At 41.4% G+C, this 18378-nt stretch overlaps 1 protein-coding gene across 10 annotated transcripts in view; it reads right to left on the minus strand.

The window, feature by feature from the left end:
- The window catches only part of NTNG1 (netrin G1), a 313944-nt gene extending 297298 nt beyond the window's left edge, over positions 1-16646 (minus strand). For 3 of the 10 annotated variants that reach the window (XM_032422331.1, XM_032422348.1, XM_032422339.1), the window contains exons 1-2: positions 14847-15799; positions 7280-7983 (exon numbers count right to left, since the gene is read on the minus strand). In XM_032422331.1, the coding sequence (XP_032278222.1) occupies positions 7280-7525 (246 nt within the window). In that variant the 5' untranslated portion in view covers positions 7526-7983; positions 14847-15799. Of the gene's footprint in view, positions 1-7279; positions 7984-14532; positions 14600-14846; positions 15802-16292; positions 16386-16527 lie in introns of those variants that run through there. The other 7 variants (XM_032422364.1, XM_032422371.1, XM_032422306.1 and 4 more) reach the window with 6 other exon arrangements.
- Between the last annotated feature and the right edge of the window lie 1732 nt (positions 16647-18378).

The following is an 18378-nucleotide window of genomic DNA, read 5'->3' on the forward strand; positions in this document are numbered from 1 at the left end:
AAGTAAATGCAAAAACTGTAGTAGTAAATGAAAAAAAAGGTGAAAAAATGTATGTGATATGATTCCAATTTTGTAAAACAAAATATATATATTTAGAGAGAGAGAGAGACTTGTAAGAAATATGGCAAAATGATTTCAATGTTGTGTGTTAAGCTCTTCTATTTTTTCCAAATTTTCTATTTGGAAAAATACATTTAAAAGATTCAATTAGAAATGGAATTTGAAAATCCCTCATATACACTTTCAGTGTTGGAACGCTGAGTAGATTTTGCCTCTCCCATCTCTCTTGAGAACATCATCATAAGCTGCCCAAATGCAGTAGCTAAATTTTCTAGTTGTCTCTTAATTTGCAGAGGCAAAAAACAGATTCATGATAAAAGTTCTCAAGAAATAGAAAACATTCTAGAAAATCAAATACTATATTCAATAAATTGATCAATTAATAAATTAAAAACATGTTATTATTTATCTGTTGCCTAGGAGTATGGTAAATGCTACGAGGTAGAAAAGCAATATAATGTGTAGTCTCTGTTGAGTCCCAGTATACAGTAGGCTCTCTGCTACATATCATCTCATTTAAGGAGTAGTGATCAAGGGGCGCCTGGGTGGCTCAGTCCATGGAGCACCTGACTCTTGGTTTCAGCTTAGGTCATGATCTCAGGGTTGTGAGATCCAGCCCAGTGTTGGGCTCCCTGCTCAGGGTGCGGTCTGCTTGGGATTCTTTCCCTCTTCTTCTCCCTCCCCCTCTGCTCCACCCCCTGATTTCTCTCTCTCTCTCAAAATAAATAAATAAAATCTTAAAAAAAAGAAGAGTAGTGATCCAGATAAAGAGGCAGGATACAATAAACACATGAAACAAATGTGCATGTGAGTGTATTAATCAATAAAATGTAATAAGTGCTAAATGATGCCATACAGTGCAGTACATAGGCAGGGCTAATACAGATATACAGTCAAGAAAATGATATGAGCTGAAATTGGCAGAAAGCGTGTATAGAGAAGCTAACTTCACATAGACCTTGAAGGATGGATGGAATTGAGGTAAGTGGAAAGGAGCACAGACTATTCCAAGCAACAGGAATGTCCTCTGTCCTCGCAGAGAAAACACATGAGATGAGGGACTTTCTGTGTGATGACACTAGTCCTCAAAGTCAGAGAATCAAAATGCCAGCCTAAGACCCATCCCATGTACAGTCCCAAAGCTAGAAGAGCAAACCCCACACACAAAGTCTGGAGAATAAGCCTGAGAGACCCCAAAACAATCTGGAAGGGCTATGGTATTTTTAGGAGATTGCTTCTCACAGTTTTCAAGTGATATTCCCCTAGATTGAGAGCAAACAAGACTACTCCTTGGGGGACAGAGAAAGTAATTCAAAGTGATCCACTACAAGGCACTTACTATTTTCTCATGTTTCACCTTTAAAAATCTCGCATTTGTGGGTTCAGTTAAATGCTTCCCCTAATCTTTGTGTAATATTGGAGCTTCAGGTAGATGAGCCATGCTTATCTTACTCAGCATACTCCACCATCAACTAAGTTAAAAATACATACATATATACACACATTATATATATGCACACATATATAGGTCTAACCCAACAGGTTCTATGATTTTTTGCTCCTCTTCCATTCTGCCAGATATAAGGTCATTCTACCGTTAACCAGGCCACTAGGCTATCATTTAAACACTGTGCTTGAATCTGCCCCACCCAGTCTTTTTCTATCTTTTTCAGATGCTGTTTAGCATTAGGCACTTGACTACCAGACAGTATTCTCCAAGTGGCCCTTTGATATGCCACAAAATAATGTTTCACCTTTAAATTCTGAGTGCTGGCTTTGCTTCTTTGTTCCCCCATCCTCTGAGTACACACTACTTCATATTCATTTTGCTTAGGACTCTTCTTTACTTCCTTTGGAGGCAGGGAACACATGCTATTTGACTGTGATTCTCACCACCACCTATTGGTTTTGCATGTGCTATATGCTCTGTTCACTTCACCGCATTCAGTAGCCTGGAACAATATTTGTGAAGCATCAGCCCATCAGAGACTGGGGCACTTGTGCACATAGAGAACACTGTCTGAGAACATTTAGTGACATGATGTGGTTTTAAGTTTTGTTAGACCCACAGTAATCTTTCCCAGCTTCCTCCCAAGCCCCCCCACCGCCCCCATATACAGTGCATGCTATGCCAATGAGCTTCAACCCAAGTGCAGTAGTCCTCTGCCAATTGATCGCTACCCATAAGCCCCTTGGACGTGCTATAGGGTCCCAATGGGAAGTAATGGGAAATAAAGTTGAATATAACCAGATTTAAAGACCAGGTAGAGTACTTTAGACTTGATGCAACAGATAATAAGGAGCTCTTGTAGGCTCCTCAATAAAGAGATACTTGCTACAGGGATATATCAAAAAGATTGATCTCCATGAAACCTAATTCATTGTAAACGTGAATTAAACTTTTCTAAGAAATAAATCTAAATAATGAACTAAATAACAATGAAGTGTTAATAATGGAGGAACTGAAAGTTTTTAAAAAAATTCCATTCTGGGATAATTAAGGGATAAATCAGTTCAACTGAAAGCTGTCACTGATATTAAAACTTCATTCGTTTATTGAATTATGTTTCATGTGAACAGAGTATACTTTAAGATTATTTGATTATTATATAAGTCAATGTCATTTCCAGTTTTTGGAAAATTGAAATTAATGCCTTGTCACTGAAAATGGAACTGAGTTTATCAAATTAATTTCTCAAAGGCCACCTGACAGTCACCAGATGGCAACCTGTGCTGATGTCAAATTTGAAATTTAAGTTATAGATAGCCCTGTGACTATGCATTGCCACTCACTCATCCCACTGGGTTCCTTTAATATCATAAAACACAAAGGCTTTCTACTACTTTCCTAAATTCCATTTGAACAAAATGAAATATGTTCTATCCACAATGCTTGCAATAATTAAAGTCTTTTTTTTTCTTAATAGGAGTCTATCTAGAAATAGCACAATATGGAATGATCGTTAATAGACCTGTTATGGTACTTGAATAAATGCCTGTCAAGAGCGAGGGCAACCATTAGTAAATTTCCTAAAGAAAATCCATTTTCATTTCAAATTCTGACATTTTATTTAGAAAAATTACACCCTTTCTTTTAATTATTTCAGTAAACATAATGAGGGTATTGCTAACTACACCTCCGAGTACTTTATTTTCTCCATTTTTTTAGTAATATGAGTCTACTTGTAATTAAAGGCACACTGCATTAATGATGCCGGGGGTCTCCAAGGGAAACACTTAATGTCCACCTCATGATATTATGCCAAAATTACATGCACAGAAGACTTTTTAATAATCTTTGTTTCCTAATTTAGTTTTGATTGGCTCTGAAATCCACAGCAGCTCTCGAGGGTTCACATTTCCATAGCCATCAGCACTTCCGCACCATCTATTGTACAAATGCACATGACTTCTCCCGTCTGCAGGCTTCTTTTCAAAGCTTCTGTTTAACTTATCCAGAAAATTAGCTGCAGGCTGGAGATAATTGCAGATAATTTTGCCATTTTTAAGCCACTGGGGTGTTGCGTGGAGATATGACAGCGAAGTTTGTCTAAACACAAAGAACAAGTCATAGCTTTGTGTTGTCACTTCGGCTTTACACGCAGGTTCCGATCATCCTATTTGCTCTTTATGCAAATTGAAACAAATTGTAGTTACTAGATGATTTGTGTTTTCTGACAAAGCTGTGCTACGGGAAGCTTTTATGTGGCTGGGAAAAGGACATGATCTATACTAACATATTATCCCAGCCTAAAAAAAAAAAAAAAAAAAGGAAAGAAATGGCTAAAACTCTTCTACCTCTCAGATTCTTCCTCCTTAACAGAGATACTTCTTGGGCCATCAACAACTTAAAAGGAATATATTAAATTAAAAAGAAAATGTATGGTCTCATACACAATTCGTGTGTGTGTGTGTGTGTTTCCCCTATTCTACTCTCATGCATAGAAATATCAGAGTGATCCCATAAAATTAACATTCATAAATGCTGGTAGTATTAATACACAGCAATTTAAAATCACTAGATATTAAAGAATTATTAAATAGGTCATCCAGGTTAGGAAGCAGAGATCTATTATCAAATGGAATCATGTGGCCCTTTTTCCCTAAAATTTCACAATAAATTATATGCTGCATCCCTGGATGGTCGCTGCCACATGAGGATGGAACACGTGCAAAAGGCAGCAACAGTGGTTCTTAATGCATTGCCAATGAACTATGGAAACTTCAGGGTGTTTCTCTCACCAAATGTCCCCTCAGTGCTCAGAATTGTTATACTCATAGATAATAACAGAGTAGGTGATTTCTGAAACCATTTTGCAGCAAACATTTACATATAAGGGCTAAGTAGTGACTGTGCTTATGTGGCAGCAACACTGATGTAATGGGCCATAACGACTCCAAGGGAGCAGGTATGGGTGCGTGTGTCAAGGAGGAAAGAACGTGAAAGTCGTAACACAAATGACTTTATGGATTCCCAGTAGACCTTGGGCTAAGGAGCACCTACACAGGTCTGATATGACAGCATCCCGAGACAGCTTTACAGCCTTGTGTCAGGAACCCTTACACTAAAGAGTTTTATGGAAAATCCAAAACTACAGAGAAGTGTTGCTGTATTAGGCCATTATCGTTGACTTGGCATATAATATGCATACAAATAGTCCCAAAGTCTGCGTTTAAAGGATGGGTTATTAAATCTGCTCTGCCAATCATATGCATATTAAGGAGCCCAAATTAAGCATTGATAGGTAACATCCCACAAATCTTACACACTCCCTTGGAAAACAATTCTGCCCAGTGACAAGCTTAAATGCACCAAGGCCTCCAAATACCTGCGTCAGACTAAGATGTAGCCTTTCAAAAGACTGTCTTGTGGATTTGGGGGTAAACGTATAAAGTATTCACGTTACTGCACTTGAGAAAGCTGAAGGATAATTTTATTTTATTTTTTTTAATTTTATTTTATTTGAGAGAGAGAGAGAGTGAAAGAGAGAGCACAAGAGGGGGTAGAGTCAGAGGGAGAAGCAGACTCCCCACCGAGCAGGGAGCCTGATGCAGGACTCGATCCCGGGAGTCCAGGATCATGACCCGAGCCGAAGGCAGCCGCCCAACAAACTGAGCCACCCAGGCGCCCCTAATAATTTTAATTCTTTTTTCTCTTTTGGTCTCTAACATCACATAGCTAGTGAACTGGGAGGGAACTGACTTGTTTAAGGACTTCAGACCATGTCCCCATGAAAGGCGGGCATGAGAAGTTCCGTAATGTGCCCTTTCCCACTCATGATAAGAGAGGCACGCTGAAAACACCAAGTAAACCCTTCCACATGAGGACAGGAGCAGGGCTCAGCTAGCGCTCTCTTGCCAGGGGCTGAGATCGAGGAAGCTGCGCATTTAAAGCACAGGCTGAACACACCATACTGGGCCGATGTGAGTGGAAACGGCACTCGGAAGAAGGAGATCTGGTATTTTACTTAGATCTGTCAATTATTAAACAATTCCAGAAGAGGCATATTGGTACAAGTGTCATGTAAGCCAGTAGATAGAGCTAGAGTGTTCTTCATAATATGAAGCGCTGGCCCAGAACTCATTCTCCTGCCGTGAGGAGTGGAAGACTCCATGACCTATCATCTGCACAGCAATTGCACCCCACATTTGCAATGAGATTTTAAATTTAACCTTTTATGAGAGATTATCAAACAGCTTCTATAAAGCCAACAAATGTCCCTGCTCTTTTACAGACTTACTATAGTTTTGCTAATGTGTTGGAATAAACTCCTCTTCTGGAAGTTTCTGGTTTCTAAAATGTAGCTTTTTTTTTTTGCAAAGCACATACCCGTTTCCTAGAAAGATGGGTCCTCTCTTTGAAATATTTAGTCTTTCAGGGCACTTTAGTCATAGTGACACCTAATAGGCAAGCTCTTTTTCTCACTCTCCACAAAATCAGGTTTAGACCATAATTCAAACCAGTCCCCAAAGGCACTTCTGAAAAATGGCAAGCCGTTAGCTTTTAGGTAAAAACACTCTTTATTGCTCAAAATTGTTTCCTGTTACAAAACCTTTTCCACAGTGCTAGGTCTAAGATGATCTTATGCTAATTTAACTCACTGGGGACTGTGAACAGATGCTACTTTGATTAATAGTTTCACTATGCTGAAAATGCCAGGCCAGGTTCAAGATAATAAAGTCAGGTAAGAATACTATTAAAATCTGCCATATGATTATATCTGTTATGTGGAGAGAAATGGGATCACAATTCCAGTGTCAAATAAAGACCACCTATAATAAAAAAAAAAACAATGACATAAACCAAATGAACATACTGTCTGAATTCTTTAGCACTTTGATTTACATCATGTTAATCACCAAACTCTTTATTAATACCTTATAGGTAAACTTTCAGCCACGTCCTAAGTGAAAATTCAATGCATCACTCCAATGCTATCTTTGCACCTAGGATTTAACTCTCCACCCAGGAAAAGACTTATGTACACCACAAAAACAAGGAATTCTGTAATTCTGCTTATCAAAGGATGGTATCTGAATTTGTATGCCCAGGTCATTACTTTCCAGCAAATACGTTTCCAACATTCCAACAGTCATATTTAAAACACCCATAGAAAACTGTGACTCTTGAAAATAAGGGCCTGCATGAGTTGACAAATGAGACTTTTCTGGAGGCATTAGCTCCTCTCTCCTTTGCTTCTCTTCTCACTGTTCTCCTAACCAAGGACTTCCACATCACAGCAGTGTCCACATGAGGACAACCATGAACTCTAATCTGGCCTTGAACTATGAAATTCGGGGCTGGCCTTATACAGGTATGTGAAGAAACCTTTGTGTTTTTAAAGTCAGTTTACCAATGGATTTTATCCTTTACCATGATGCATATGACCTAGTCATATTCCCAGACTCCAATCTGAAATTTAACCTTTAGCTGAACTTTTTCTTTTATAATTTATATACAGTACACCTGTCTCAGTGGAAGCTTTGGTTTGTAGGAAGGCAGAAGGTACATTCCAGTGCATCAATCACAGTGTGACTTGTAATTCCAGGTCCTGCAAGCCAGCCTCCACTGAGAAGGAAGCGAACCTGTTAGCGCAGATCTGCCACGCACAGATTCAGCTCATTGCATGAGTCGAGTCTTTACCCTTACCACATTTGTACACATATACGATATGCTCCCACTTAATATGAAATAGACTATTCAAAAGGGTTGCCTCACCATTGCACAGAACGTCTCGGGAGGGTCTCCACAGGTAATGTCCGGAGGATCCAGTTTTACTTTGAGGTATTTGGTCATGTCCGTGGATTCCGGCTGACAGGCCATGTAATCCCAAACTTTCCCTTCTTCTGTGTAAATCTGAGTCTTACACACGTCATAATGTCCCCATACCAAAGGGTAGGGTTGCATCACTGAGGACACTGTAACCCAAAGGGCATGAATTGACAGGAATCTTGACAAATACATCTCTAAATTCTTGGCAATCCTCGCAGTAATAAAGCAGGGTTTGGTTATCTGTGAGCTATGTCTATTTTACATATACATATATGTCTATAGATTCCAAATCTAAAAGTGAAGGGTCGATACTGTGCGTGTTCAGGTATATTGAGGACTTTGGTGGAAGCCTAACATAGTTGTGCGTTAGGCGTTGACAACAACTTGCAGCTTTTTTGTTGTCCTAGAACATATCTATTAGACTCGGGTCTGGTTTGGTTTTTGTAAAAGATGTCCAGTGGCAGAGAATGATTTAGCGAAGTGATGGCTCTCCTGTTGTACATCCGATAACCCTGGGTGATCCTCAGTGCTCACTGCTCGCAAGGGATGCTCAGACGCACTAGGATGTCAGTATCTGAAGCAAAAGGATGAGTGTCTATAGCCGGGTGTCTGTTTCTCATCAATCATTCTTTCCTTCTGGCACCAACACCCTTTAAGAAACAATAAGAGTAAGAGTTATTGCCCCAGAATCAATGCATTACAAACTGTATGATATGTTGACATTTGGGAGGTTTGATGCAATATAAAGCAAATTGGTGTAATATGGATAACCTTTACTCCGCTGCTTTGCTAGAATGAGCAAACCACAGAAATCACTCACACTGGGGAGAATTTTGATATGAAGGATTTAACTCTTCCATAACAAAGACAGATGTGCATGTCCCAGGTGAGTTACAGGTTCTCGCTTCAAAAATTATATTTCCATCTTGACAAAACTGAGAGCAAGCAGCTAGATTTAAACATTTCTCATGGATTGCAGTGCTAGAAAATCTTCCAGGAGAACAATGGGGGAAATGAATGCTTTTATAACAATGACAAAAAAGTGACAACTACTTCTATGCCTTTTGTCTATTGGCAAAGAGACCCTAAAAATCTCTAAATTCCTTGTACATTTCTTAGCTTTTGTTAGCTGGAGTGAAAACCAGCATTGCTGGCACAAGTCTGTCCCTTTGGATTTGCTCATTATATTGGAAGAATTTAGCCTCTTTTGTTTAGTTGCATTTAGTGATAAAGATAACTTGCCTCTTCTGAAAAAAAATACTCAGAAATAAAACCAAAGGAGCAAATTTTCTTTTCACAAGACTCTTCTATTTTCTTACATCTTTTTATAGCCATTACATCTGCATTTGCACTTACTTTCTGTAACAGAAGAAGAGAATTTGTCCCAAAGGCGCATATTATATGCTGCTTTAAAACTAAAAGCTCTGTAGTAAAACGCACAATTTAAAATGCACACATAAAAATAGCTGAGGGTGAGTTAACAGGCCATGAAGCAGAATAATATGGCACTAATTCTAAGAGAAAATAAAAAATACTGTTTAACAGTACTTTGGGTTAACTGATAATGCAGCCCCCACAAATACGGATACTAGTCATTGGTGAGGTGAACTGGCAACTTTTCTCTTTAGAAACCACTGTCCAAGTCTAACCAAACAATAATATTTGGAATCCAGGTGTAAAAAAGAGGTATTTGCATAATTAGTTGGTTCATATTGTCAGAGTCCCAGTAACTGTTTTTTAAACAACTGAAAAAGGCCAAAAACCCTGTAGTTTAGAAAATACCATCATAGACCCTTTAATTTACATTAGGTGGTTTAAATAGGGAAGTTTGCTATCTTCAAACAATACTATAAAAGGAATTCAATATATTTAAATAATGCACCATCTTAAAATAAACTCAACCACAGAGACTATGAAATGCCAACGGATGGTTGAATAGTGTTTCCATAGCAAAGTAATTTATAATAATTGCTTTATGGATGCAAGTGCAATTTTCATTATATTCAATTCATAAAATGTTATCATACAGCTGCAATTTGTGATATTTTCTATTAGGAAAAGTGTTGAATATTTGAGTTCCTATGAAGCAATAATTAGCAGTTTGTCTAAACATGTATAAACTGCAGATTTGAATCTGCCTCCTCCTTATAACATATAGATGCGTTGGGCACATTTTGATATCTTAAGCTAAAAGGAAAGAAATCACAGGGAAGCATGTGTTGTGGCTACTAAAGCCTTAATAATCTGTAAAGGTGTTAAAATAATACAAATGCACATTTTCTAGATGCATTTTTCAACTGTGTTTACTACTTCATTATAACAAGAACAAACACTTTCATGGAGTGTGGGGGAGCTGGACGTGAAACAGAAGTGTAAAATCTATTAGACTAGAAATTATTAACTTCAATTCTTAGGTTCAAATACATAGCAACTTCTTTATCAAGAACAATATAATCTTGAAGACCAGGGATAAACTGCTCTGAGTTTGAATTGAGTGAAAATTATGAGTTAATTCTAATACTGTTTTTAAAATGTGACCCTAAGTATATATTTGAATGCTCCCTGAGATTAACCTTCACTTTTTTTTTAACGAGTAAAGGTTATCCCCTAATCCGTTTATTCTTCGTAACTCTGTCTTTATCCACATTTTGCCTTACTGCAACCACAGAATAAAGGATGACCACCAGATAGATGTACGTGAAAAATTTGGACACTAAGGAAATGTATGTGAACCTGTTACTAGTTCTTGACACAACAGCAATCCCAATATAACGAACTCTCATTAAAGTATAGCAGAATTATAATAATGGTCATTACACAGAATTATGGACTACACCATTGATCGAATTTAGAGAACTGACAAGGAAAAATGCAGAGGAGTGCAAGATATTTGAATATTAGGCAGTTGCAGGACTGTGCGACAGACATTCTTGACAAGAAGCAGCCAATTATAGCTTAAATTTCTGGCACATAACCAGTTGTGATTAATAGTTTTCCATTACATTACAGACATATTATTAATGTATTAAAAATGTCAAGCTTTGGCAAGCACTAATATGGCATGGCTCAGTTAGTCTGCAGAATTTACATTTAATGAGCTCCCATTGACACAGAAAAAGATATTGACCATGGCATATTACAGATCAGGAGCAGAGGGTCACTAAGCTGTTCTTTAACATAATTGCTTAATTTCATTCTAATTTTTATATTTGTAGCGTGTATTCTAGAATGTATTCTTCACATCGGGTCTCCTCACTTTTTTCAGTGCCACTTACACTTCAAAGAAAATCCTCTTAATTTAAAATTAAGAAGAAATTAAATTTATGAATTTCCATGACACAGTGGAAAAGAGTCCTCTGTCAAAATCGGGAATTTGCTACTAAAGTATAATTATGGAGTTTTCAAGGAAAATAAAATGATATGAAAATAGAATATTATTTACCCCCTCACCTCTATTGCTTAATGGTACCGGTTCCCATCTGGCTATGCTTTCAACCGGGTTAAAATCATCAATAGCTTCTTAAAAGCTAGGTCATCACAGCAAATAGCTAGGCAAATGAATGATGAGAAGGACGGTCAATGACATATTTGGGGATTCAGTATACTAAACCAACCCCTTCTGGCCCATAACTGAACTAATTGCCAAGTAATGGGGGCTTTGAATTTGTCTCAGGTGTCCATATCACCTAAATGTGATCTGCTTCCGAGGAGCTCTGGGCAGCCCCAGTTCCAGTTCTTTGCTCTGCAAACCTTGGGAACTCACTGTTTTCAAGTAATGCCATCATCTCTACCTATGCACTAAAGTGCTGAGAAATCCTCTTTGATAAAAATACCCATTAATATGCTATGAGAACTCCATAGACTCTCACTGGTATATAAATTTGCAGAGCCAGTGTGAAAATATAAAATTATGTCATGTCCTCAAGTTGATAGATGTTATTGATCTGGACTAAAGGGTCTGTAACATGGCTTTGCATCCACAGGACATCTTTTTCCAGGATTCTGGAGCGAATTCCCTTCCACCTGGGAATAACTTTGGAGAAGGTATTTCACAGGCCCTTTCTCTCATCAGAAAAGAAGCCTCCCAAAATAGTACATGGGAGTAATAATGGTCAAAATTATAGACAATTACATTCTTTAAAAAAATGCCAACTTCATCAACTGAGAGGAAGATATTGACAGTAAATCTGTTAATTCTAGCTCATTGGTTTTATTATATAATCTCATGAGGAGGTGGGGGTGGTAGTATTAGGCTATTTATTCCATAAATACTTAGCTCTTTAGGGGCACCTGAAATAGACAGCTATTGACTCCTTCCTCATAGACATTAAGAATTTTAGAAATATGCACGTTTCTGAATGGGAAGGAACAAAAAGAACACTGACCATAATCACATTTCATTGAGTGAAAATTATAAAGAGATAAAGACACTCCCAAATTCAATAACCTACCAAAATTAGCAGATTCCAACACTCTCGTAATGAGATTGACTAGACGAGATATTTAAGATACACTGAATGCTCTTTGCATTTATTTATTGTTGTGAAGAAAGCATTTTCTAGTCATCTTAAATGGGAAACATTTGCTTCTACCCTTTTGTTAACTGTCTTTCAAAATACAAGGAATTTAACATGTACTGAAGCATCATTGGCATATTTTACTCATCCTTGATTGGGTATTATGAGCAACTGCCTATCATGAGATTCTTAATAAAACCAAATAGCACACCTTCGTATTTGAAAGATCTCGGTTTTCACCGAGAGAAGAATGATTAGAGAAATCAGATAGCATATATTGGCAGGATGTTTGGGGATAGGATAATACATAAAATTATTTCAGAATCAGTTAAGTCTAGAAGAAATCTGGTATTTCATTACCATAGAACAACAAATCTTTCCTTCTTGTGTAGGGAAGTTCAGACATCCAAGGTTTCAAACACACATTTAAGAAAATCTACACCCACCTGAAGTTTTGAAACAAAACTCTGGGTTCTGAAGATAAAATTCTTTTTTAAAGTATGCTACATCTCTTACTGATATGATACACACACACACACCTTTTTTTGTTAACATAATAACTGACTTTCTGAGTTGCATGAAATTTTATTTCTTTCCAAGCGACTTGATGCTCTTGTAACTCTAAAACTCTCCAAATCTTTACAACACTTAGAAAACATATCAACTAAAGGCGTAATCATTTAAATTTTTTGACATATTACCTGGTTTTTTTTTTTTGGAATAGTAATGGAAGCAGACAAGTAGTTGTGCCAATTGCAATTATACAAAAGGAAACTGCAGAATACATTAGTGTCGTCCTAAAAAAGGTAACCTGAATCACTTTAACACACATGCCCTGTGAAAGCTGACAAAACAAAAATCTCAATAGAAAAAAAAGCTTTGTCTGCAAATAAGATAAACTGCTGTCTTACAAAATTTTAAGATGATCTCTCTTAAATTTCATAATAGGAAGTATAACCACATTAATAGATACATATGGAATTCTGAATGCTCTCATGTTGATCTTTAGTGGTGAAATAGATGTCATTTCATGGCATCCAGAAGAGAAAAGGAAATATATCCCCCACATATGTATGCCGGAACAATAAGTGCAAAACACTTGATGCATTTTTTTCTTTGTATCCTGATCCACATGCAAATACTCAAATTTTGTCTTAATGAAAAACTGGAAGTTGCTTATCTTCCAAAAGAATCTTGGACAGTTACTGAGCTGCCGTTCCTTTGCCAAAGAGAAAGGGGGGTGGGTGCGTGGGTAAGACATTCAAAGTGACACAAAATACTTAATGAAACCTGAGGTTGCTAATTACCCACAGCTTAGAGATGCTCTCAAGGGCTAGACAAATCACCAAAACCTTGCCCCTTCTCTAAAAAGAGAATTTCTGGGAAACTTTTTCTAACGAGCTTAACCATTAAGTCAATTTGAATAAATGATTTTGTTGGAGGCTTTTTCTGGTTAATTTCCCCCCGTTTCTGTAAGACAACTTTTAGTATTTTCAGTCATAAAACAGGGCCTTATTTCTCGAGCAAATCTACTGCCAGATACACCATATGTTTAGTGGAATTCTGAATCTTACTCAGAATTTTCCATTCCAAAGATTGACAAACTGTTATGATAACGAGTGTCTCCATGACCATTCCGAGTACAGAGAAGAATGGAAGAGGAGTCGGGTTAACAAAAGCTTCTGCTCTCTGGGAATCTATACCTGATGCGATGATGGGAACGCAACCTCCGACTTTTCCAAATAAAGTTGCTTTAAAATCCCCGCTAGGAATTTTCCCGCAAGCCCTGCAAGATGACAACCTCCTAAGTGGATGGGGTTGGGGGGTGGAGGTCCCCGGGTGAGGTTACTAGAATAAACAGCAGAGGGCGCAGTTTCTTTTTTTATCTAACTTTTCCCGGGTATGAATCACTTAATTGGTTATTTTGGGCCCAATAATATTCGGGATTATTTGCATTATATATAGATATCCACAGATCCATAGAGGACAGGAATTCAATGTCCCTAGCCGAATCCCGCAACCGATTAAAGTAATGCCAGTAAAGAACCCGAGAAAATATTCCAAACAGCATTCCTACACCAAGTATGGTCCTCTTTCAATTCTGCCTTCTCCCCAGCTGCACATCATGGGATAGTAATGCTTTAATCTCGCACCAATATCGGAGATTAAAAGAAGGGGACTTCAAAAGCTCTCAGTGTGGCCACCAGCTCCACAGGGCCGGCAAGAGGGCAAGTTTTCTCCCCAAAGCAGACAATTGGCAAAAGGAAAAAAAGAACCCTCCAGAGCGTGGTGTGTGGCCAGGTGTGTGTGTGAGAGGGGGAGCGCGCCGGGTGTCTGTCAGTCCGTCCACCGAGGCACCGACCCAGCGCCCAGGCTCCGGAAGCAACACACACACACACACACACACACACACACACGCAACCCGCTCGGGGCGCACACCCAGGAAGACTCGTGTGTGGGTGTGAGAGTGTGCGGGTTGTGTGCGCGCCGCGGCTCCGCGCGCTGCCTCCTCAAGGCGCTTCACAAAGTTCGTCGCCCACCCGGAGCCTCCCTCCCGCCTGTGGATCGCAGTGGGGGGCGGGGAGGGGGGCGGAGGCAGGCACGGAGGGAGGGAGCCCGGGGGAGAGGGGCAAAGACGAGACGCGCGGGTCGCCGGAGGAGGGGGGCGCCGGCTGCACTTACCGTGTGGCCCGTTTGCCCTTGCGCCGGCCGGGAGCCGACCGACGGCGCGGGGCGGCGGCCCTGCCCAGCCGGGTGCGCCTCGGGCGGCGGCCGCAGCAGCTGAGCCCGCGAGCGGCGCACGGGCGGGCGGCGGCAGCTCCCGCCGAGCGTCCTCCCGGGCGCGGGAGGAGCGGGAGGGGTGGGGTGTGGACCCGAGCCGCCGCCGCCGCCGCAGCAGCAGCCCCGGGGTCCCGCTCGCGCCCGGCCCGCGGTGGGAGAGGACTCTGCGGACCCGGAGCCCCGCGCCGGCCCGCCACTCCCCGCCGCTTAATTACCTTCGTCGCGGGCCCCTGAAGGGGAGCCTTCCTGCGCGTCGCCCCCTCTCGGAGCCCTCGCCGAGAGGGGGAATTCCTTCCCGTTGACGTCCTCTTCCGAAATGCAAAAGATCAGTGACTTTGACAGGTAGATGAGGGGGAGGGAACAGGGGTGGGCGGAGAGGAAGAGAGGATGAGAAAGGTGCCTCTCCCTCCAAAAATATAGTGATATTAATAATGAAATCGCAGCCTTCGGGAGGTCTTGCCAGCCCAGTCCCCCGCTTGCCGGCTCTCCTCCGCGCCTCCTCGCGCCACTGCCTCTGCCACTTCTCGCTTTAAACTTTTACTGGGGATTTTTTTTTCTATTTCTATTTTTTTTCTCTCTCTCTCCTTTTATTTTTTATTATTATTATTATTTAAGCTGCAGGACGATTTCCTGATTCCCGGGGATCAGAACCAGCGGCCGGGCGGTTCTACCTCGCTTGGCACAGCTTTCATTTTATTTCAGATGAAGACGTTGAGCTTAGTCAGAAGGGACATAAATCAGGACAATTAGCATTGGCGCCAAGAAGATCCTCTAGTAACAATTTCGCCCGGGCTTCCTTCTCGCATTCCTCCACTCAAGTCAGAAATGTCACTGCACATAGCGTTGATGGCTGTGAGACGCGACGCACCCAAAGTCCATTTGATGAAATATACATGGCCCACGACGCTTCTGGATTGCGGTTCCCGGGCTCCCCGCCCCCGCCCGCGGCGCCTGGCCGGACCCGCTCCGAGCCGGCAGCGAGCTCTCGGCAAACTTAGGGGCGCGTGCAAATTAAAGAGTGAGCGCGAGGGCCGGAGGAGAGAGAGAGATGGAAGCGAGCCCGGGGAAGCCGCAGCCCTCAGAGGGGTGGCATGAAGGTTTCACTTAAAAGCAGATCTTCTTCTGCAACTGCCAGCAAGTGGAAGGATTGCAAACCTTACACTACCTCGAGACCTGGGCGCTCCGAGCGGTCCTAACTCCGTCCGGCTCGCTGCCGCTGCCGCTGCTCGGGCCGCCCGTGCCGCCGCTGCACGACCTCCCCGCGCTGAGGCTCTGCGACCACCTTTCACCCCCCCCCCCCCCGCTCGCCCGCGGAAGCGCCGTTTCCAGTAACTCTTCACGTACCATCCACTCGTGCCCCCGCCCGTCCCATCCCTCACTCCTCGCTCTCCTCCCCCAAACCTTGCCTAAGCACACCCCTCGCCCCTAGCAGTGATCCTGACGGTGTTTTTCAACCAAAAATTCCCCGCCCTTGCCAGCGGCCCCTAGGGCGCAAGCCTTGAACCTCCTCATTTAGAAATCCATTCTCCTGTGGAAAGTTGAAGTTCAAAAGAGAGCCGTGCATGTCACGTCTCCTGGCTTTTCCCAAGGGGGAAAAAAAAAATACCCCGGCCCCCAAGACTTCATGCCCCACCAGTGGGGCGGGGGGCGCTCAAACTTACCTGAAATCCCTCTTAGCTACATACTAACGTCAAAAAAGAAAAAAAAAAAAATTCCAGACTTAGATAGGGAGAGACTTTAATTAGAAAGAAAGACTATTGCAATACAGAGAGAGCTCTGATCTCAGAAATCTGTGAGCATTTCAAACCAAACAAAAAACCTTTTGTATGGTAAGGGGAATACGCAGTAAGGGAAAGTTGGGCAGATGAGAGGAAGTAGACGGAAGGCATGACTGACCTGCGGGGTTTGACAAGAAACGCGTCTCTGTGGTCCCGGGATTTGGGGAATAAGCTGACAAGGAAACATGTTCTGCATTTTAGTGCTTGCTCAGATTTTTCAGGCAAGCTAACGTTCAGGGTTGGGTGGGGAGGAGAGACGCCTGATTCAAATTTAGTCAAGGCAAAGCAGAGGGTAAAAAATGGGCAGTTGTGAACACTTAGTCACCAGCTACACACCCCACAATGAAGGCACAGAGTAAGAGCAAGGGGTCACTTTTCTGCAATGGCTGGGAGTGGGAGGTGGTGTCAGAAGGGTGTTTGGGGGAGAAGGTTGTTGAACTGAGCCTATAACCAGACCCTCTTTGGCTCCCAAGTAGCCAGGAAGGAGGCAGGGATTCCAGGCATCCAGCCCCTAGACCCCCCAACGCAGAGAGAAGCCCCAGTGAATCCTCCTTTCCTTGACTTTCTCCAGTGCAGGAATTTGTGATTTCCTTGCTTTTCTCCCTCCCCACCCACCCCCCCTCAACTCTAGCTTAACAGTTACCTAAAGGGTGAAACTTTCTAAAGTCATGCTTAGACAGTGTTGATGTGTCTGTGCTCCTCCAGGGTTGAAATATACTGATTGTATGGAGCTGCCACTCACCTTCCCTCACAGGCTCCCAGAGCCTAGAACCTACAGGGGAGCCAGTAGGACTTAAGAAACAACACCCAGGGTGGTCCTCTCACTTTTCCTTGGCACCCCTCCCCCTTTCTAAACACTGAATACAAAGGGCTCTCAGCCTTACCTCTTCCTCTTGTTCTTTTTGGCTTAAGCCAAGAAAACACCTTCTGAGTTTTCATTCTAAGTTTTGTTTGATCTTTTTAGGTCCTTTTCTGGGAAAAAATAGAGGAAAGGCACCTATGCAGAGATTGAGAAATTCCCTCCTGGGATATATCAAGATCTTTGTGACATTGGCTCACTCCCTGGAGAAATGTTCCCTTCCAGCTATCAAAGTCTTGAAACTAACCTCCTTCCCATGTTCCCTTACTAAGACCCTCCCTCATTGCCATTGCCAGGGCTCCTTTGACTGTGAGGCAGACACCAGTCCCAAACAAGTCTGATAGGTGAAGGGAGACCCTTTTCAGTTAAGTAGCTTCTCCCACTCTAGGAGTGAGAGAGTCTTCCAGAGGTGAGTTTTTTTTTTTTTTTCCCCCCCAAACATCTGTTCTGATCCTCTCACGGACTCAGTAAATCACCAATAAACATGTGGATCTAAACTTTGGCCAGGAAATCAGAATCACCAGAGGAGACTTTTCAACATTAAAATTCCTTCCTCTCCAGATCATGATCCCTCCTCCAGTGGGGCTGGGGTGGGAAGAACCTTATCTCCAGAAAAAGCACTTTGGGTGGATCTGATATACTCCCTCAAACAGAGAAGCCCCAAATGTATATATTAAACCAGCTTCCCTGAATATATCTTTGCACATTTGTTTATATAATACATAGCAATCAGAAATTTACTTTAGATATTTTCTTGGCATCAGAGAAAGTAAGTTAGGGCATGCTTACTTTTCGTATCATCCTTTGCCTTCTCCACCTATATATATATTGAACTGTCTTTGGAAAGAACGATTTTTTCTGTTTGTATTTAACCTTTCAACTCTACTTTTTTTTCTCTCTCCTTTTAGAAAAGAATTGTTTGATCTTTCCGTTCTCCAGCTTTAGATCTCTGGCAGGTTTCCACACATTCCTCATTCTTCTTCAACTCAGATTTTCATTTATTTGTAATCCTGTTAGGTCTCTAACTATTGTTCATTTTCCTAGGTTATTAGCTGCTTAAAAACCTTCTTTTTGGAGATTTGGCAAGGCTGCTCCAATACTTGTAATCTC

This window comes from Phoca vitulina, unplaced genomic scaffold (assembly GCF_004348235.1).
Source record: "Phoca vitulina isolate PV1807 unplaced genomic scaffold, GSC_HSeal_1.0 scaffold2, whole genome shotgun sequence".
Classification (NCBI taxonomy): domain Eukaryota; kingdom Metazoa; phylum Chordata; class Mammalia; order Carnivora; family Phocidae; genus Phoca; species Phoca vitulina.